This window comes from Fundulus heteroclitus, chromosome 5 (genome assembly GCF_011125445.2).
Source record: "Fundulus heteroclitus isolate FHET01 chromosome 5, MU-UCD_Fhet_4.1, whole genome shotgun sequence".
In the NCBI taxonomy this organism is placed as follows: Eukaryota; Metazoa; Chordata; class Actinopteri; order Cyprinodontiformes; family Fundulidae; genus Fundulus; species Fundulus heteroclitus.
In genome coordinates this window covers 36827728-36850694 of record NC_046365.1, presented here as the reverse complement: position 1 = coordinate 36850694, position 22967 = coordinate 36827728, and the positions used below count along the sequence as shown (strand labels likewise).

Genomic DNA, 22967 nt, shown 5'->3' with positions numbered 1-22967 from the left:
CACTAGCCAAATCCTGCCAATCAGCTTAGTTTGCCATCAAGTTTTTTTTTTTTTGGTGTCGTTTGTTGCATCAGATGATTAGAAATTTTGAAGAAACAAGATCAGATGGCAATTAACCTCCAACTTACTCCAGGGAAGTAAAACTGGGATTCAAATCAGTCCGACTGAATTTAGCCTAATTACAACACAGTGTTAAAGTAATGTCCTTCATGAAGTGGTGATTATTAGAGATGCACAGCTGTTTTTCATTTTTCACTAAGTTTTATTCTATAATTTTAAGACCTTAATCTGAATGATTTAAATGTATGTATTCCTTTGCTTTAGCTTAATTTATTGTATCCTGTCACATTCTGTTAAATCAATTTTCAGCTGGACTGAATAGGGGTTGAGAAATGACTTTACCATCATCAGATCAGTGTTTGCTGCTCATTTTTACTTCAGCGCATTAATTGGATTGTTGTTAATTTATCAAGATGCATAATGTGCAGACCATACTGCAGATATGCCCATCCCTAATGAGAAAAAAGGTGATCCTTCAAAACAGCTGTGCGATAATTTTCTTATTGCAATGACCCAAGAGGAGACGAGTGAAATAAATGTGGGCAGAAAAATGCTCTGCACAAAATGAAAAAGATCAGTCATTGTAGGGCGTAGAAACAGAATTTTCCCTAATTTTATCAATCCGTTGATAGCTTTTTAATACATTTATGGGTACATACTTTGAGATGAGTCTGTTTGTAAGGCCATGGGTCCACGGTCATTCAAGATTGTACGCAATACCCCACAGAGCAAGAAGCAGACACCAGGAAGTGCTTGGAAGTGAATATGAATGAGTTGTTTTAAAGAAAAAGCACAAATTCATGTTTATAAGGTTAAATTAAGGTTATATTTTCATGATGTAAACTCTCGTCTTTCCAGATCGTCCATGTGCAACAACACGATTAGCTTGTTTTTTGTTTTTTTACACATGGATCCACATGCAGTCTCTCCCACCCCCCAGTCAACATAATGAAACCAATTTTATTTTCTGTAATAAATCCAACCGTCACACGAGTGGATTCTGACCTCAACATTTATTTCTAACACGATTAATTTGACATCGGCGTTGTTATTTTCCTTATCTTTTTTTATAACCAGGGGCAGATAATAAGAATGTCATCACAGCTATTAAGATATGACAGATTATGACATTTATAGCTCATACATTTCATTACAGACAGGAAGAGCATTACTACTTTGCAATGAACAAATCAATCTAACCCTTTTGCCCCTTATAAAGCTAAGTAGATATGTCATTTCTTACAGTGCCTTGTAGAATCTAGCAGTAAGATAAGAGCCGATTTTAAAAATAAATAAATACAATTAAACATGTTCCTTTTGTTTTGGTGGTGCATTGGAGCGTTTTAAAAAAAAAAACATGATATGGAAAACAATGCATAGATGTCATTGGAAGGTTAACATCCCTGCTACAGTTGCATGCACCGTCTTGAATAAAGCGACGTATATTGCTGCAGCCCTGAGCTCTGTCTGTCAGGCTGTGTCAGGCGCTGTTAGGATCCCAAAGCCACCTGCAGGAACAGCAGACCTCTACGTTCTATCCTTAATGTTTGTTTCTGTCTGGGTGTCTGGCGTTGGCACACCAACATGGCTACTTACATTTGATGTCTTGTTTATCCCAGTGGTTAAATGTTAACTCTTATGAATTGGAGCCCACTGTTAGACACAAATATAGACTGACCTCCATTGACTACCTTCTGATCACTTTGGAAGGGAGCTCACTGTCCTATTTTCAAAAATAATTGTACACTGCAAAAAGGGAACTAAAAGTAAGTCAAATTTTCTTGAAATTAATGTTTTTTTCTTTGATTAATGCAGATAAATAAGACTATTTACCAGTGGAATAAGATTTTTTCACTTAAAATAGGAACGTTTCATTTCTATCATCTTATTTCAAGTGCAAGATATCTAATTGTCTTATTTTAGGGGTAAAAGTACTCACTCAATTGGCAAATAGTCTGATTTACCTGCAGAAATCAAGGAAAAAAAAACATTCATTTCAAGAAAATGTACTTTTTGTTCTCTTTTTGCATTGTATAAATAATTATAGTTATATCTCAGACTTATTCAATCCGCTATTGTGTCAGTAAATCTATTGAACTCAATTAAACGCGCTTTTTCTTTTTTTTTTTCCTTTCTTTTTTGTCCAGCTGGTTGGCGGTCAGTTTGACCTTGAGATGAACTTCATCATCCAGGAGCCGGAGAGCATTGTGTGCATGGTGGAGCTGTTGGACAAGTGCGAACCGACCTGTCAGGCTGAGATTTGGAGCATCTTCACCGCCATCCTCAAGAAAAGCGTCCGAAACCTGCAGGCGTGCACCGAAGTGGGGCTGATCCAGCAGGTGCTGCAGAGAATAGCCTCAACTGACAGCATGATTGCAGGTACTTAGAAAAAAAACATCTTAGAGTTTCTTTTTTCTTTTTGCCTCCACATTTTCACTGAATATTGTGTAAAATGCTACTGAAAGGCTGGATCTTCTAATGGTTTAAGTAATTTGTAGTTTTTTTCCCCTTTCTTCCTGCCCTCTGTGCGATTTTTCTTCATTTCATGCTCAAAGCAGAAATACTTTGAATGCTGCCTACCTGTTCTTAGCAATTTACTCAAGATTACCCAGGTGGATTTCTAAGCCCCTTTGGAGACTTAATCTGTTTTACTAGTACTAGGTCAATATATCTAAAGACAGGGATCTTTATCAGATGCTCAAACAACTAGTTAGTGTCAATATTACCCAACCATGCAGAGAAACTGTCTGTAAGTGGCAGAAATCTGTGGCCGGAATAAAGCAGTGAGGAGTGGAGAAACCCATCGGTCCAAACTAGGGGTGTAAATCACCAGCTTTATCATGATATGATGTTATATGATTAGTTTGGACGACAACAAGATATTTGCCATTATGATTTACAATCGATGCGATCAATATGGTGCAATATCATTTACCCACCTAACACCATTATTGACATTGATATTAACTCGTAAAAGGTGGTTTGACCATTTGATTTCTAAGCAGGAATTTAAATCAAAAACAACATTCTAATAACAGATCACCTGTTTATTTTAGTCTTATTCCTTGAGTTTCAAAATAGAAGTGCATCTTAAAAATGACAATATAGAAGATCATTATTTTAATTTTTCTTCAATGTAATTGGAATTAGAATAATTTCATATATATATTGATGTGGATCCATGTATTGTTACACCTCCAGTGGAAACGGGTTTAAACCTTGTAAACCTTTCCACAGTTTGGAACATTCTGCTTCTTTGTGTGGCTTTATGATATTAAATAATGCTGAACGATTTTGTAAAATAATCTAATTGCGATTTTTTTGTTTTTTTTATCTTAATATTGCGATTTAATGCGTTTATTTTTTTCCGTTTAATTTATCATGTCTTTTTAAACACACTCAAACAACAAATCAATCTGTTTCATCGCTGTGCAGACAAGGTGCTAAAAGAACCGCTGCGTCTCAACTCAGAGCAGAAATGATTGCATTCTGACTACGATATATTTCAACCAAAATTGCGATTTGATTTTGACTTTTTTCTGAGTTAACCACAAGCAACAAAAATGGCCTCTAGATAAAGATGTTTGTAAACAAGGACTATTTAAAACAAGAACTTTTAATGTTTTTTATTAATCAGAATATTATTCAAGCGAACAGCTTTTAATTGATTTGGACATCAGTCCTTGTTGAACATAAAGTGCAACCAACAAACAAGTCTATGTATTAAACTGACTGACCAGAACTTAACGCTATGGTGAGATTCCTGAAGGTTTCTGATAAAACAGTATGATTATATAAACTCTAAAACAAGTAATAAAATTAGATTATCTCACTGATGCAACTGTCTTCTAAAGGACGTGTCTGATCCATTAATTGTGACATAGCCAAAAATTTGTGAGATTTGGAAATTGTGTTAGTTTTTTTTAAACTGCGATTATATTGCAAATGTGATTAATTGTGCAGCCCTATTAAATAATGACAAAAGGTAAAACTTCCAGGGTTGTGAATACTTTCCAGTCCAGAAAGCTTTATAGATGGAGTATTTTCACATAGCTTTTTGTTTCACATTAGCCTGCACTGCTACCTACATACCGCTTTTAGGTTTTCATTAAGCCGTTTGAATTAGCGCACCTTAGTGACGCTCCAATCATAAAAAGTAATCTCACAGCTCACTGCCCTCATTTTACATTGTTTTTCTAACGAGATGAATTCTGTAAAAAGTAAAAGTTGACAAAGTGTCCAAGTTGGTTGAATACCGTGAGCTAATTGTGTCACTGTAAAAAGTTGTGTTCTGTAAAAAGTAGAGATTTGGAAAACTTTGTTGCTTGTTGCTAGAACACAACACGAGCTTAAAGTCCACCACCAAAGAGGTAACTGTGGCTGGAGAGAGAACGAGGTTAATCTGTGGCCCCTCACAGCCGTGGGCATGGAAGTTCCCTTTACTGTTAGCGCTGCAGGGTTTTGTTTGTCTAGTGATTAATCCCCTCCACCTCTGCCAGAAGTGTGCTGCAGACGAGATTCATAGTTGACCTCTGCACGAAGGTGAAACGACTAAGGAGAGTACGATTTGTGAACGTTATCATTTTTCAGTGTTGAATATACATGTTTTTATTGTTCCGTGCTGAGTCGTACTATACAGTCTCGTTCTAAAGTAGCAGTGCAGCATTTAGCAAATTTAAAGTAAATCCTGAGGAGCTCTGTCCAGCTTGAACAGCTCTTACCTGAAGCGGCTGAGCAGCCAAGCATGGCGGCTATTCCCCAGCAGACAGTAGGAACTTTACCCGAAGCGTAACTGTTTCTACAGCCGTTATGTCTCTATTACACCAAAAGTACGTTCCTTTTATTTACATATTTACATCTACGTGTTTTTTATTTTTATTTTTTTTTTATTTTTATTTTTTTTTGCAACTCTAACATCTGACTTTCCCTATTGTGGGACAATACAAGTATTTTTATTCTATAACATAATGCAGTTGCATATTATTTTACAAATCTCAGCTAATATTGTGACTAGAAGGCTTTGTCTGATATAAGATTCTCAGTTTCTAACAGCTTTAGGTGAAACAAACATGAATTTATCAAATACTGACACTTAAATTTAAAACAACAATGTTTAATATGGCCTGATTGATAAAACAGGGAAGCCCAACATAATTACTTTAATAATAATAATAATAATAATAATAATAATAATAATAATAATAATAACAATAATAATATATTATTATTATTATTATTATTATTATTATTATTATTATTATTATTATTATTATTATTATTATTATTTAGATTTATATAATTATGAAACATTTATTGGGAAACCAGTTTTTAAGTTCTCATTTTGCATACTTCTATACCTTTTGGCCTTTCTGCTCTATGTAGATTTGCACAAGTGTAACAAACTGATATTATGTGGTTGGTTACAGGGGCGCTGTGCTCAGGTAGCATCCAGCAGTTGGCGAAGCCATGGAAAGCCTGATAACTTTAACACTTTTTAAAACAGCATTACATTAACCAGAGTGATGCCTGGTGGTTTGTTTGTATTTCCAAATACCTGAATTGGTCTTTCTTGTAGAAGTTATTCTGTCACCTGACTGGCAGCTGTAATATCTCTTTGATATAACTTTAAACTGTTGGTGAACGGAAAATCTTAGCAGTTTTTTTTTTTCTAAAACATTGGGATGCTTTCAATTAATTTTGTTTGAATAGCGCCAATTCACAGCACGTCATCCCAAAGCTCTTTAAAATATAATAATAAGTAAATTCAGTCCAGTACATACATCCCAAATCGATGCTGGTTATCAAACACTACAGTCCAGTCCAGTTCATTATTCAAATTAGTTAAAAACGTTTTCTATCTAAGGAAACTGAGGAGATTGCACGGAGTCACTGACCTGCAGCATTCACTCCTCCTGGAGCCAGACAGTGGCTGGCATGGTGTCGTTAACTTTGTAAATACTGTCTGAGGAATAGCAGTATGGTGAAACCTTGCTACAGTTAACCAGCCTGTGCCCAACCTGTGTCTAATTATAGCTGGGCAAAAAAAATAAAATAAATCACTTTAAATCAGCTTATCATGTGTCAGTAAGCGAAAGATGCTCCACGGGAGCTGAGACTCCTGGAACGTCCTATTTTTAGTCATCGGTTTGGGAACCGCAGCTGTGTTCACTCTACTGTTCTTTTATTTATCTTAACATCTTTTACCATAAATATGATGAAAACAAGTATTTTGGGGTTAGTTTTGAATTTCATGAAGGATGTTTGTCTCTTTTCGTCTCATCAGTCTTTCTGTTTTCATCATGACGAGTCTGAGCGTTGTACATTTCCAGCTGTAATCTCCAGCCTCTGCTCTGTGTGTGTGTGTGTGTGTGTGTGTGTGTGTGTGTGTGTGTGTGTGTGTGTGTGTGTGTGTGTGTGTGTGTGTTTGTTTTGCAGACCTGCTGGTGGACATGTTGGGTGTGCTTGCCAGCTACAACATCACAGTGAAGGAGCTCAAGCTTTTCTTCAGCAAGCTGCAAGGGGAAAAGGGCCAGTGGGTGAGTCGGAGTCATAATGTGGTGATCTCTCTCGGTTCCTTGGACCCGTGTGAGGAATGTGCTAGAAATGTTTAATCTTCTGCCATCCCATAGGCAATAATACCCTAGTTACAGAGCTGCAGACAAATAAATCACACGAATCCTGATAAATGCTCCTCTCAGGTCCTGGATGCAGAGAAAAATTACATTTATCTTAGATTGTCCACAGGCTTGCACACAAACCCTTGTTTCAAGTAATTTCTTTTCTTTTTGCTGTTTAACATGGAAACCCGATCATATACGGTCGCATTCACATGACTGGACATTTTAAAATGACCTATTTAGATGGAACAAAGTTCACGCATGTGAGAGCATGTCCATTAACTTTGGGATCTCAAAGAAAATGTGCAGCAACCCTAACATGCGTACAAAAATGAACTGCAGCCACAACAGATCCCTGGCCATAATTTAAAAGCTAATGAGGAGAGCCCGGGGTCAAGACTAGATAATTAAAAAATACAATATGCAGCAGACACAAAGGCACCTTTTAACAACAAGAAAAATAATGTCTGGGTTTCTGGATCAGGTGTTTTTGCCATGTTTTGAGTGGTGCTGATGCTAAAAAAAGCAGAACAAAGCAGGGCCTGCAGTGATGCTCCACTATTTACTGTTATAAAAAAAAAAAAACTGAACTTTGGAAAAACTAAATTAAGAGGTTCCACACCCACTCTTCTAATATTTTTTTCTTTTGGTAGAAATAAAATCTGGAAGTAAATGCAATGTAACCATCGTTACTAATTATCCTGTGTATTTTCAGAGGTAAATTATAGTAAATTACTTGCATTTTAAAGCACACAGTGTTGGATATCTGTTGAATTTTCAGGTGCGTTGCTAATTTTTGTCTCAGTTAACTTTATTGGTGCAAAAATAAGCATGCACAGGTTTATAAAAGTGCCAATTAAAATTAGTTAAATGTAAACTTCACGTTTATTTTTTTAATCTTGAAATGAGAGTGGCAACCTTGCCACTCATAATGTGGCGGATGTGTTGATGTTTTGGGCTCCAGCGTAAAGTGTCCATTTAATTGGGCTTTTATTTCTGTGTCTGTTCTTGATCGTGAGCGAGTCTGAGTAGTAACCCATTAAAGATGTTGTTTATTCTCTTTCTCAGCCGCCTCATGCAGTGAAACTTTTGTCGGTGCTGAAGTGCATGGCTCACCGGAACGGTCCCGGCTCATTCTTCAGCTTTCCAGGGAAAAATGCAGCTGTAAGTATTCTCCACGCAAACATAATAAGCTTCTACAGCATGGATTTTAGCTTACTTTTTATTGTCGAACTTCATGCTGGGCTTTGCTACCACCTAAAGATCAGAGCTATCAGAGCTAATATTCCGCACTCCGTTCTTTCTGTTATCATATAAAAATATTTCCCGCTAATGAAGTGGATGAAAGATAAGGCTTCACTTGTTAGAATCTGTTTCATGTTAAGTGCTGTCGTATCCGCTGTCTATTGAGCCAGCTCTTCTGTGCCGAGTGTAATTCCTCTCTAATTGAAGCAGCGCCACAGAGATCCTCAGAAGCTTTTTGTTCTTGATGGGATGCTGTAGAGTTGTTAATAATGTGGGGGTCTGAAAGCTTGGCTTTTCAGAAGATGGCATTAGTGTGAAATCCTAAACGTTCTCGTATGAGAGTGGCTGCATTGCTCATATTTTTATCTATGGTCATTTTGCTAAATTTATATATTCCTTGCTTAAACTTTTCTGCCATCGTCATCGGCCCATGCACGCTCTGAGTCTTTATCTGCCTCGTGCTGCAACCTTTTTTCAAAGCATCATTAACAAAACGTCACAGGATAAAAACATTTAAAAAAACATAACATCTGATATTTGTCATCTAAAACCGGTGTCTTTATCTGACCTGTAATATACGATTTTAACAGAAGTATGTACTGCGCATGCGCAGCAGGGGTTAAAACAAGGAAGCGGCTAACAGCTATTAGCATCTTGAAGCGAAATGATGAAAAAAGGTCCAAGATCCAGAGAAAAAAATTAAATAAAATGAATAAATAAATTATTCCAAGAGGGAAAAGCTTGGAATGACGCTGGGAATACAGTATGAATGTTGGTGTTCACTGAAGCAGAAGCTAAACCTGCCGAGGCTCAGATGTGACCGCAGAGTTGATTGGTGTGAGTTAAACGTTCTGATATGAGGCTCTTAAAGTTACTGTAGATCGGTTTAATTAATTATTAACGTTGGTCTTCGATCACGTGAGCTGTCGCTTTACTGCGAGGCGGGTCAGGCTTGGTCCGGCATTTTTATTTTATTTTGATTTATCAATCAAGCAAACCAGCATTATGATAGTTCTGCAATACTGTCACTAGATGGCGCCACATCTGTTTATATCTGCTAATCGTGCTCAGTGCTATTTTTATTCATAAAAAGGACCATCAAAACATTATCTGGATGGACACTTGGTGTATATAACCTTATTTTATCATTAACAGTTTTCGGTCTTCTCTTAAGCATATTATGTCACTGTATACCTTTTTAATGTATTAAGAAAATGACAGGTGTAACAGTTTTTCAGATGCATGCTCTGCTGCCTCGTGCTCGGACAGCTGCAGTGTTAATTTCCTCCTTTTGCCCAAATGTTCGCTGTGATGTGGGACCGTTGTCCTCTAAACAAAAGTTTCCATATGTTAATGCATGACATGTTGTTTTTCATCAGTTTAATTGTATACAGTGATCAAGTGTAGCGGAAATGAGGGTTTTATCTGTGTGAAACTCAAGTAGACCAGTTCAACATGGTTGAAATTATTGCTCCAGGTCTGTAACCCACAGGAAGTAGTTCCCTTCTGTGTGTAAACCAGTCTTACTGCTGCGTCTAATGTGGCCTTTTTAAATCACATGGTTCTGTGGTTTCTTGTGTCTGAGTGTATCCCTTTACTGATTATGACTGCAGAGGAAGGCTGACTTGTGGCTTTTGTGGGTTCTGGTTAGTTTGGTCAGCAGTGAGCTTCTACAAACTAAATAAAAAGTCTAATTCAGCCTATTTATTATCAAACATTATCTCAGCTTTTATGTAGACAGTCCTAATTTAAGTCACTAAATCATTTTAAGTCTTTTCCACCTCCTGTCCAATAGCAAAGAAAGCAATTGAACCAAGTTAAAACGCAGGTCCAAAAACCTTCAGGTCAGTTTGTAAGAAGGTGGTCAATGAGTAGGCCCAATTAGACGTTTGCTGGAAGAAGATCCAGACGACCAGGATCAGACCAGGAACCATCCAGGATGTGATGAACAGCAGCAGCTAAGACACGGTCACTTTCCGCAGGGAAGCCAGTTCTACACGGCCAGAAGATACCAAGCAGGACATAAGGCCCTTTTCCAAACTCATAACCTTCAAACCCGATTGAAATTGGTAGCAACCCACAAAGACAGGCAAAATGTCTTTAGAAAAAGAGGTTTATGCTCAAATACGCAATAATGGGCATTTGGCCACAAAGGTAGGAAGTATACTTTAAGCCAACGGGACCCCTTCAGATGTAGTAGCCCTTTGTCAAGCATGGTGGTGGTAGAATCATGCTGTGGAGGAAATATGAATGAGCTTTATCTCCAAATGTTTCAGTTTGACCTAAAATCAACAGTGAGACGGTTAAAGCTGAGAAACGGCTCGGCTCAAACCTGGTTTTGGAGTTTTGGATTCTTATTTATTAGTTGTTGTTTTTTTTTAATCAGTTATTTGTTATTTATTTCTTATATTGTGTGTAAATTGTGGGACAGTGATTTTTTTTTTTTTTTTTTTAAACATATGCACATATCATTCATTCATTCGAAAAGCCGGCCAGGATCAAGCTGCTGGAGTTGCCCTCCTAAAAGCCTCGACCTTAACCCTGAACGTATGTTAACTTTGAACTGGCAGAATTCAGTGAATATATTTATGAGTCCAGTTCTTTATTATGAGCAAGCAAAAGGCGAAAGTGGAGAGGAACAACCATTGGAAACTGTAAGAGCAGAACCAGAGCCAGGTTCGGTATTGGTGGCGTTCTGCTGCAGCTTGCTCTGGGATTGCAGGACAAAATTTCTGAGACACTTTTTGTGTGATTATAGATGTGACGGCCATACTTCCACTATAACAACTAGTGTGATTTGATCTTATTGAAGAACTCTTTAACTTAAAATTTCTTTATTGCTTCTTTGTCTCATGCTGTTTTATATATATTTATATCTTTATTCCAACAGGCTATAGCTCTACCCCCCATTGCAAGATGGCCGTACCAGAATGGATTTACATTCCACACGTGGATCCGAATGGATCCTCTAAACAACATCAACGTCGACAAAGACAAGCCTTATCTATACTGGTAGGTAATGGTGGTACAGGTGACTGTTGTGTTGGAACCCAGCTTCCATCCTGCAGCTGTTTGCCTGTAACATGCAAAACATTTCTATTTAGGAAAAACAGAAGAGAACGGAGGCCGATATGCAGCCTCAACCATCACATATAAATAACATTTGTGGTTCTCTGTTTCCCCCGTTCCTCTCATTTTATTCTGAGCCTAAAGTAAAACGAGCCTTCTGTTAATTGGTTTTTAGCCACAAATAATTGATACCACAGTCTACAATTACTGCAAGGCTCCGTTTTTAGCATCTGTGAAAATAACCAACACGAGAACCCGAAGATTTCCCTGAGAGAGTTTGCAATCAAAGCTCGTCTTCAGACCATTGCCCTATTTCAAAAGGGATTAATGGACTCAATGAGAGGCGTTCTGTCTGATTGGGACACAGAGAATGAGAGAAAGAGCCTAGGAGAGTGAGAAATGATTTTCTTTTATCTGAATCCTTCTGGCATGACATTAGAGCCGCTGATTTATCACCTGCAACCCATGTTACCGTTTAATGCAGTCAGCATGGCGGCGTAAATCCTCCCACACAAGCTGAAGTTGTACGTCTGCATTCTCCCTTCATCTCTTCGCAGCTTCCGCACCAGCAAGGGCATGGGCTACTCGGCACACTTTGTGGGCGGCTGTTTGATAGTGACCTCATTAAAGTCAAAGGGCAAAGGCTTCCAGCACTGTGTGAAGTACGACTTCAAACCACAAAAGGTACGAAAGCCGTCACTAATCAAACCCTAGTCATTTACTTATAAAGAGAACTTGGGGTCTTCTGTAACCCCCAGTCGGTCGAGGCAGATGACACTGAGCCTGGTTCTGGTTCTGCTGGAGGTTTTTCTTCCCATTGATGGGGAGTTTTTCTTCCCACTGTCGCTTCATGCTTGCTCAGTATGAGGGATTGCAGCAAAGCCATGGACAATGCAGACGACTCTCCCTGTGGCTCTACGCTTCTCCAGGAGTGAATGGTGTTTGTCGGGACTTTGATGCAATCAACTGGTTCCCTTATATAGGACATTTTTGACCAATCTGTATAATCTGATTGAATTTGACTTTGTAAAGTGCATTGAGATGACATGTTTCATGAATTGGCGCTATATAAATAAAGTTGAATTGAATTTAATCATTGCAATTAGATCACTGAACTTTTACTGAAAACTCCTAAATAATCCACTGGGTGCACATCATGGTTTGAACCATTGGAATGATTAATGTGCACCCCCAGAAGCAGGAGAATTACTAAAAGAAAATGCACAAGAATTGGTGCAATTTTACACAATTCTGGGGCAACTTCTAAAATTGTGGAGTGTCCAACTCTTAAAAATACAGATAGTTGAGATATTAGAAAAATTAAGAGAAAAATTGTATGGAACTTTTTATGATTATTTTCCAAATTTATATTATAAGTATGAGGGGAAAAATAAATACCAAGCAGCATCCATCCACACATGCCTAACGTAAAATGCACAACTTCCTGTCAAATCAACCAGTTTAAATGAATCTTGCACTGGGACTGGAATTAACAGGCTGTTGCCACATTGCATAAAAACTGAAATGTCTTACTAATACAGTATATCACATGCTTTATGGTGTTTATTAGATGCTATACATTATTTTGTCTTACATTCATAATCTTTTTAAACACTGGCTCTGATCTACACAAACATCTTTAGATTCCTTATTTTCTCTGAGGGAAAAGCAGAATTGGGGAACAGAAGGATTGAGGCAGAAACTAAAACTGCTCCCACCAGTCGCTGCAGACTCTAAACACCAAGTCAGCCAGATTAAACCTCTGCCTGAAGTTTCCCCCTGAGGAAGAAGGCATCGCTACTAGCCAACACACCTCAGGAGAATACAAAAACTAGCTTTACTTTAACGTCCATCTCAGAACCTCAATGGTTGAACGACTGTGGAAAATGAGGAAAACATACTGTAAGTAGGTGAGATCATACCTTGAGGGGCACAAGTTCTGAAATGTGACAGAAATGGGTTAATTAATTAGAGACATGGATCCCACTGAATGCTCATCTGTTGGTTTTTATGGTTACTGTGAGAATTATATTGAAATGTAAAAGCCGACCTTTGATGAGGTTTAATGTTGTTGCAGTGGTACATGGTGACTCTGGTTCACGTCTACAATCGATGGAAAAACAGTGAATTAAGCTGCTTTGTGAACGGAGAATTGGCCTCCTTCGGCGACATTGCCTGGTTCGTCAACACCAGCGACGTAAGTGGCCAAAATTCTTCTTAATAATCATATATTCACATGCACAACTCTGAACTTTGAATGCAACAAAAAAAAAAAAAAAAAAACGGTGTGCTCGTTTTTACTCATATTGATGTCATGCATGTTCATTTTATTTTAAAATTTAAATAAATATAAAGAACCCTTTCTAACAACCCACGCCCCTTTCATTCATGAGCACGACGCTGCTGTCACAGCCCATCGGATTGCTTTCATTCTGAGATATGAGATGGTTATGTGGGCTTTTGTTGGAAATTAACCCAGTATGGAGTAATCTCTGTTGGTTGTCAGAAAGTATATTAGTCTCTACGTTGAGACGCGACCTAATTATTCCCAACACTTCTGCTGATGATCAGAGCAAGATCAGCCGGTATTAAAGTAGCTTCAGTAAGCGTTTACTTGGACGCTGATGCCGTTTATAGCTCGTGTAAACACATTGTCCCCTCCCTCCATTCTTTCCCCTTCTGTCTGCTTTCTTGTTTTTAACCATCCTTCCTCTGTGCTTCCTCCTTTTAGACGTTTGACAAGTGCTTCCTTGGATCATCTGAGACGGTAGACGTGAACCGGGTCTTCTGTGGGCAGATGGGGGCGGTTTACCTGTTCGCAGAGGCTCTCAGCGCCGCTCAGATCCTGGCCATCTATCAGCTGGGTCCCGGCTACCAGGTTTCAAACTCACACAAAAGTCTCTGCAGCGCTAACACGCGGTAGAAGTGAAATGAATATCGTCCGACTGAATTATTGGGGGGATGGAACGCACTTTTGCAACTGAAGAATATGTGAAAAACCAGATTAATGTATCATAAAACAAGACAAACTGTGGTGCCTTTTGAGAAAACCTAAAGGTAATTAGAGTCAAGGGCTTGGATAATGCACTGCAAACATGGAACTAAAAATAGGAATATTTTTCTTGAAATGAGAGCATGTTTCCTTGATTTGAGCAGGTAAATAAGATTATTTGCCTATGGAATAAGATTTTTGCACTTAAAATAGGAACAATTCATCTCCATCTTATTTCAAGTGCAGGATGTCTAATTATCTTATTTTAGGCGTCAAAATACTCATTCCATTCACTGCAAAAACGGATCTAAAAACAAGTAAAATGTTCTTAAAGTTAGTCTATTCGTCCTTGATTTGAGCCAGTAAATAAGATTATCTGCCAATGTAATGAGTATCTTTGCCCCTAAAATTAGAAAATTAGACATCCTGCTCTTGAAATAAGAAAATGGAGATGAACTGTTCCTATTTTAAGTGGAAAAATCTTATTCCATAGGCAAATCATCTTATTTACCTGCTCAAATCAAGGACAAATGCACTCATTTCTAGAAGAATTTACTTATTTTTAGTTCTGTTTTTGCAGTGTTGGCAGATAATCTTATTTACCTGCTTAAATCAAGGGTAAATACATTCATTTAAAGAAGGTTTAACTTATTTTTAGTTCAACAGATTGTAGATTTTCCCTTATGGATCAAACGCGAAGCCCAAACGAGGCAAAGAGGTCAGACACAACACAGCAGCGAGGGCCTGCACACCTCTCCATGGACCTGGCCGTAGCGGGCAGTAAGCCATTATTTACTTCTCTGTGTGTCCTGCAGAAACAACCCTCTGATGGTTTCTCTGGTACAGAGCCATAAATAGATTCAGTCACTCTTTGACCCTCTGTTTGCACTGGTCAAAGGAACTGCTTTAGAGCGAACGAGAAACGTTTTACTTAGCAGATATAATGTTGTAATCATTAACTGATACCTGGTTTTCAGCTGGAAACTCTTCAGTCATAAATAATGTGACCTTACGTAATTCAAAGACTGATTAAGGCTGATCAAATTAAAACCTGTCTTTAAAGATTAATTTTCTTACAGTGCTCTAAAATTTTATTTGCACCTCTGGTAAAGAAGTATAAAAAGCCATAATATACATTTTTCTTTCAGTAGCATAATCTAGGGCTGGGCGATAAATCGATTTAATCGATTAATTCGAATTTACAATTCTTTAAGATTTCATTTTTGGAAAATCTGGATTTTATTTTGCCAATACACTCATTGGGTTACCATGAAGAGAACAGCATGTGATGCTGAATATATGTTTAGGCAAATGTATTGTCAAAATATTGTTAAGTGGAAACTTTTTTTTTTTTTTTACCATAATACGAGGTACTTAATGTACTTATTTACTTTTTTTTAACTTAGTTTGAAGTTCACAAGTGCAGTGAAGCCTGTTCTTAGCTCAATGTGTAATACCACTAGCAGCAAATGTTTTGTTATATTTTCATTGTTTATAATGGCACGGCTACCATCTTGTTTTACAAGCATGTTTCACAGCTTGTTTTTAGTTGCACTTTGAATTCAGGTCAACTCCCTGACGAAATGCTTGACATAAAAGCAAGGTTTTAAAATAATTTCTTTAATTTATTTTTATGAAACAAAAAGGAGGAAAACATCGATTAATCTGATTTGGTATGATAAAATCGGAGATTTATTTTTTAATCCATATCGCCCAGCCCTAGCATAATCTGATTCTGACTACCGCAGGCTGGGAGCATCCCAGCAGCTGTCGCAGTCATCTAGCGCTCAAATCTTAATGATTGCCCGTTTACCCCGTTTCTAACGCATTAAGTATTTTGTCAACAATGTTGACTTGCTGCCAATCACTAGTAGGTACCATGATGATGGGATGATGTGGGCGAACTTCTTCCTTTTTAAACGTCTAAACACCTCAGCAAATGTCACATCCCAGAGTGAGAAGAGTTTGCTTTTCTCTCTTATTGTGTCTCTGCTCTGTCTTCTCTAAGCCCCAGTGGGTGGAGGCAGATGAGCGTTCACACTGAGCCTGGTTCTGGTTCTGCTGGAGGTTTTCCTCCCTGTTAAAGGGGAGTTTTCCTCTCCACTGTTGCTTCATGCATGCTCAGTATGAGGGATTGCTGCAAAGCCATGGACAATGCAGACGACTGTCCACTGTGGCTCTACGCTCTTTCAGGAGGAGTGAATGCTGCTTGGAGAGACTTGATGCAACCTGCTGGGTTTCCTTAGAGAGAAAACTTTCTCACCAACCTGGAGGATCTGATGGAGTCTGACTTTGGAAAGAGCCTTCAGATGACATGTTTCATGACTTGGCGCTATATAAATAAAATTTACTTGAATTGAATTAGGGCTCATAAAGCCTTTAAACACCCAGCCCTGATTCCTGGAGTAATTTACAGAAGGAACCGACGTTGTCAGAACCGGATGCCCTGAGGAAGTTCAGACCCATTTCATAGAGAGGATAGTCCTGTCAGTGTTTGTTGATGTTCCTGCTGGTTGCTTATGGTGAGAAGTCAGGCGTGTTTGTTGTATATTTAAAACTTCATCGCGTTATTCTTATAAATCCATACCGTACTAAAACAAATACTATTCTGAAATCCAAAGTATATTCCGAACTATAAAGGAGGGTTCATCTGTACAGCTGCGCTCAACAGGAACATTTCCAGTTATGCCGTCTATGTTAGGAGTTTGGAAACCTCATTAATTAGTTTATCATTATCATCACAGGATTACTAATTCTAGTCAAAGGCGCTGATCATTAAGCATATTAAGAACACTGTTTTGGTTTCAACAGTGTGGAGAAAAAAAAGATCTGGGTCACTGAAGGTTCTGGGAAAATAAGATGACTTTCTGGGTTTCCTGAAAGAAAAAATCCTTGATTTTATTTCTGGTTTTCAGAAACAAAACAGGTGGGAATCCAGTCATAAACGAACCCCTGGTAGAAATATTTCTGAGATCGCTTCTCTTTTTACGGACCTGTTGCTTTGAGTTGTTAATTTCTTCTCATAAGAGGTGTTTTTAATTTCTTCCTTGTTCACTCGATCACGCAGGGCGCGTTCAAGCACAAGGCAGAGAGCGACTTGCTGTTTGCGGAGCACCACAAGACCTTGCTGTACGACGGGAAGCTGTCCGCCGCCATCGCCTTCACCTACAACCCCTGTGCCACCGACGCCCAGCTCTGCCTTGAGTCCTCGCCGAAGGACAACGCCTCAATTTTTATCCATTCTCCCCACGCTCTCATGCTACAGGTAACCATACACTCCCAGTTTTAGCCCGTGTTTCACATCCCCGACCGAGTTGGGATTTGGATCACAAGAGCTGCCATTGTTCGGCCTGAGCCCCAACTCCCTGTGTGGCAGCAACCTTAAAGGGACGTCGGTGCACATTTAGCTGCTACCTGAACCCCTGCTGCCCGCCGCCCCCCCCACTGTTCTGGGGTTCTTTATGCTCGTCTTCTTCCTGTGAATGATATTAAAACGGTTAGGTTGTGGTCCTTTGATGTGCTGCTAAAAAAGGCCACACTTTCGCTCTAATTTTAAAACGACTTGTTAGAAGCTCAGGAGGCTGCTCACATGCTGCGTCAGAAACCTTCGTACCACTGAAACCTACACGCCGCCGTTTCTTCGGTTATCTCTCTCTCTGCCACCGGTTTCTCACACGCTCTTTCATAAAACAAAGAAGACGTGTTGCGTTTGTGGCAACGGCCTCGCCACCACACAGAAGTAGAGCATGCTTATCCTGCCTCGTACATACACTCTGAGAGGGAAATATGAATGAAAGCATGACCTATATTTACAGGTTTGCTGCGCTTTGCTCAGATGGGTACGTTTAGTGAAGGTAGAAAAGTCGAATTAAGTCAGTATATGAAACATTGTATGTAGTTCTAATATGGCAAAAATTAAAAAGATTTTTCCCCCAAGCACCAATTTGGTAAATATTCAAAAACCTTTGCAAATTCTGATTAACAAAGAATCGTAATTGTCAAGTATAAATCAGTCATGGACCGGTTATATCAAAGCATGTTCAGATTTTTAAGGTTGGGGAATAAAAAAGTGCTAAAATGATCCATCATGCTGATCTTACAGTTTAAATCAGAATCAAGTTTATTGCCAAGTAGGTCTGCACTTACAAGGAATTTGACTTGGTGTTGATGGTGCAGACAAAATAAAATGGGAAAAAAAAAAAATAAATAAATAAATAAATAAAAAAAATATATATATATATATATATATATATATATATATATATATATATATATATATATATATATATATATATATATATATATATATATATATATATATATATATATAGATAGATAGTAGACTGTGCGTTAATGTAACGCAGGGTGCTTATGGTGGGCTTACTGTAAAACAGTGATTCCCGTCTCCACACGTGTTGCTGTGCACTGCCAGTCAGCTGGCTAAAAGAGGGATGCTACAAAGAGGGAAGATTTTAGCTGTTTGGAAAAAAAGTGCGGTTGCTAAAAACATGGTCGTCACGTTGTGGAAACACGCAGCATTATTGTTTCATTAATATTCCCCCTTTTTATGACTTCGGCCAATCGGCTGTGAGCTGGATGTCTGTAAAGAAGCAGCCCCAAAGCTAGCTACTTATGTAGAGAGCAGTGTTTTTACAAGGTCTTAAAATAACAAAAAACTTTGTTTTAATGTTTCCTGTCTGGCAGTGTAGCATTAAGAATTGTTGTCTTGATGCCAAAGAGAGCTCAACAGGTTTAAATGACAAGTGGAGCATTACTGCTTTCTCCATGGTGCTCCGCTTGATTTATTTATGCAAAAAACTTTATTAGATATTAGTTTGGGATTATTTGAAGATCAATGGACACAGAAACAGAAAGGAAGAGGAGAGAGAAAGGAGGAGAAAAAGATGAGACAGAAAAGGTGACAAAAATAGAGGAAAAAGAGAGAATAAGATAACATCCTTGGAGTTTGCTTCTACATCTGCACAGAGAGATATAAAAGAACAGCAAAACCAACCAGTAAAGTATTACAGGTACAAACAACCAACGGCTGGATAACAAGACTGACAAATACACATTATTGTTTAATGCAAGATGTATAAATGGACAGCCAAAGCTAATAATAGGGGTTTTCTGCATAGAAGTGAATCTGTAAGCACTTGAATACAGGCACCTGTAGGTCTTTGTGAGAGTGTGCTTGTTTATGTAAGGTTTATCCATAAGAAAAATGCTTAATAGTGGTTGTTAGGAACCAAAGACCACCGAGGTAGACGCCAGGGAAACAGAACCAGGTTCTGGTAATAACAGGTTTTTGGGGTTCAGTTAATTTCAGACAAAAAACAAACCAAAAAAAATAAAAACAAACAACTTTTAAAAAGTCGTTAATATGCCAAGATTTTTCATACTAGGTCTTGAAATAACTTAAGCTAAGTCTTAAATCTGTGGTTTTGTTCATTTCTTTCTTCTATCAATTTTATAAAAAAAAAAATATGCTAGTGGCATCTTTTGATTTAGGATTTGTAGCTCTAAAACTACAAATCCCATGATGAATAATCTTGAATTTATTATCAGACATTCAGCTTTTCCCTTGCTTAATGCTTTCAAAATTGTATGTTTAGGCAACTAAAATAAAAAATAAAATAAAAAGATGTTTTTGTTTTCCCACTACCAGCTCAATTATCATGAGAACATGTATGTTCAAAGAGTTTTTTCAGTTGTCAGCTAAAAGCATGATTACCCTTTTGGAAGCTGTCTGCACACAGCAGCAGCAAAAAGACGCAGAGGTTTGGTGACCCAGATGGAAAAGCACTCATTTACTGGAGCTGGAAAACTTAACAAGTTAACAAATAGACAAGTCAAGTCCATGACCTGTGTTGGTTTTAAATTTAAATCTTATTTATATATAGAATGGTCTTTAATGTAGCCTGCCAACTTGAGATTACCGACTTATATCAACTTGTTCAACATGTTGCCCTATAAACAGTAAGCATGTTTTATTTAAAATGCCTCCAAGTTTACTATTAAAATCTATATCATAGGAACAAAAAAACTGTTTAAACATTTTCTAACTTTAATCAATATTTATCCAGTTTAACAGCTGTAGGATTAAAATTTTTTTGTGCTTTAAAACAAGCAGCAATCTCTTTCACATGTGTTGTTTAGATTTTTGTGTTAATGCAGATAAATTAAATAATCAGCCCATTCCTGGCAGTGGAGATTCACAGAAAATCGAATATATATGAGGCCTATTAACAAGCTCTGGTATGTTTAATTGTATTATAAAAATATTAGGTTCTCAAACACAAACATCTACCCTAAAAGGAAAGTAATGTGCTCCAGGTTTTCAGTTTTAGGGCATTTATTGGGCTGGAGAAAAATCCAGTATTTTGGTTCACTGCAAAAACGGAACAGAAAATAAAATCTTCTTAAAATTAATGCACTTGTCCTTTATTTAAGCAGTTAAATAAGTTTATCTGCCAATGGAATGAGTATTTTGACACCTAATATAGGATAATTAGGTATACTGCACATGAAAGAGGATGATTGGCAGATAATTTAAACATTTTAAGTGTTGGAGCCGATCAAAGGAAAACTGGTCCATTTGTTGTTCGGAGTCCATTGTGGCGACAACTCTGACCGTAGCTTTGTTACCATGAGCGCAATTTGAAAATGTGAAGGTTATGATGATTGCTTTCTCATGTCATGTCAAAATAAAGACTTCCATGACTTTTAGATGAATACAAAAGTATTGAAACGATGACGCGTGTGTGTGTGTGTGTGTTTTAGGACGTGAAGGCTGTGGTGACTCACTCGGTCCAGAGTGGCATCCACTCCATCGGTGGCGTGCAGGTCCTCTTCCCTCTGTTTGCACAGCTGGATTATTGCCAGCCCTCCAGCCAGGAGCCCGACACCTCCGTCTGGTAACTCCACCTAACTTGTTTGTGCTCTAAGTTTGCAGTTTTGCACAGTTTAACAGTTTAACAGGCGCAACACGGTTTCAGGCACAAGTCAGGAGTTGATTGTCTATTTTTATTGCTTTAGTTTAGTAAACCGGCAGTGTTTTATTTCACTAAACTCACTCTGCAGAAAAATAACTTGTGGTACATTTTAAAGATACTTGATAAAATTTTCAGAAACACTTTTTTTTTACAGCAGTATAGAAAGCAAACGCGCCTAATGAGATAGATCAGCGTATAAAAGCCTGCAGCCCGGGTGTAAAAGGTGACGTTTCCACAGCCTCATTCAGTCAGTCTTCATGTCGGACGTAACCTTGACAGTCGGGGGGCTTCGTCAGCAGCTATCACAGATTATTGTCTCTAACTAACGTGCTGTCTGCCTGTCTCTTTGCTTCGTTGTCACCGTGTTCCTGTCTGCGGGGCTGTGACTAGCTGCACGTTGCTGTCCTTCATGATGGAGCTGCTGAAGAACTCCATGGCCATGCAGGAGCAGGTCCTGGCCTGCAAAGGCTTCCTCGTCATCGGCTACAGTCTGGAGAAGGTGAGACAAATGGTTATGAGGACATTCCTAACAACCCCAGCTCAGAAATACGCTTAATGTCGCCTCCACTCTTCTACAAACACAGACGCACACCTGATAAGAGCCGGTATCTCTCAACTCCTCGCTCTGGTTGGATGTTATGCTATGGCTTATTTTCCTTTTTAGCTATTCTTATGTATGTAATATAGCTGGGCGATACATCGATTTAATTGATTAATTCGAATTTACAATTCTTTAAGATTTCATTTTTGGAAAATCTGGATTTTATTTTGCCAATACACTCATTGGGTTTCCATGAAGAGAACAGCATGTGATGCTGGATATATGTTTAGGCAAATGCGTTGTCAAAATATTGTTAAGTGGAAACTTTTTTTTTACCATAATACGAAGGTTACTTCATTTACTTATTTACTTTTTTTTTAAACTTAGTTTGAAGTTCACAAGTGCAGTGAAGCCTGTTCTTAGCTCAATGTGTAATACCACTAGCAGCAAATGTTTTGTTATATTTTCATTGTTTATAATGGCACGGCTGCCATCTTGTTTTACAAGCATGCTTCACAGCTTGTTTTTAGTTGCACTTTGAATTCAGGTCAACTCCCTGACGAAATGCTTGACATAAATGCAAGGTTTTAAAATAATCTCTTTAATTTCTTTTTATGAAACAAAAAGGAGGAAAAAAAATCGATTAATCGGATTTGGTATGATAAAATCAGAGATTTATTTTTTAATCCATATCGCCCAGCCCTAGTGTGTAAACCAGGCATCTGTTGTTGAAGCGCATTCATAACCGTTTTTGCCTTTTTTGCTCCAGTCTTCCAAGGTGCATGTGACGCGGCCCGTCCTGGACATCGTTCTGGCCTTCTCCAGATACCTGAGCAACCTGCAGAATGGCATCTATTTGCTTAAGCAGCTGTGTGATCACATTCTGTTCAACCCTGCCATCTGGATCCACGCCCCTGCCAAGGTAGCGCAATTAAACCCTTAAACTCTATAACTTGGAATTCTAGAGACCCGAATTAACGCATGCAGATGGATTACTCCCTGATTAATGACTCCACAGTGGTATGCAGTGGACACAGTGACAGTCTAGCCTTTGTCTTGCTTTAAATCCTAACTCCGTAGTTTAATTTTGAAGGTTCAAGGATTTCTCTCCGTCTGTCAATGGTTTCTCTTATAGCTTCAGATGTTTTTTAGTGAGCAATTTGTGGGAAAACCTGCATAACCTTGAAAGGGAATGATTCATATGATATGTAATTAAATGTTTTGTGGCTTGCAAAAATATCCGTACCTCCTGAACTTTTTCCACATTTTTCCACATTACAACCACAAATGTATTTTTATGAGGCCTTTATTTGATGGACCAGCATAAAACAGTGCAGAATAATGAAGTTATTCATGGCTCTTATGATTTATTTTTACAAATTTAAATCTGAAAAGTATGCCTGACGTTTGTATTGAGCCCCTCTGAGTACGCACGGCTGCTTCCGTTG

The 22967-nt window shown here is 38.2% G+C and overlaps 1 protein-coding gene across 9 annotated transcripts in view; it reads left to right on the top strand.

The window, feature by feature from the left end:
- lrba (LPS responsive beige-like anchor protein) overlaps positions 1-22967 on the top strand; it is a 302458-nt gene that overhangs the window by 36449 nt on the left and 243042 nt on the right. For all 9 annotated transcript variants that reach the window (XM_036137527.1, XM_036137533.1, XM_036137532.1 and 6 more), the window contains exons 2-12: positions 2208-2439; positions 6496-6596; positions 7746-7841; positions 10813-10934; positions 11549-11675; positions 13069-13188; positions 13723-13869; positions 17051-17248; positions 20767-20900; positions 21369-21477; positions 22289-22441. In XM_036137527.1, the coding sequence (XP_035993420.1) occupies positions 2208-2439; positions 6496-6596; positions 7746-7841; positions 10813-10934; positions 11549-11675; positions 13069-13188; positions 13723-13869; positions 17051-17248; positions 20767-20900; positions 21369-21477; positions 22289-22441 (1539 nt within the window). The remainder of the gene's footprint in view (positions 1-2207; positions 2440-6495; positions 6597-7745; positions 7842-10812; positions 10935-11548; positions 11676-13068; positions 13189-13722; positions 13870-17050; positions 17249-20766; positions 20901-21368; positions 21478-22288; positions 22442-22967) is intronic.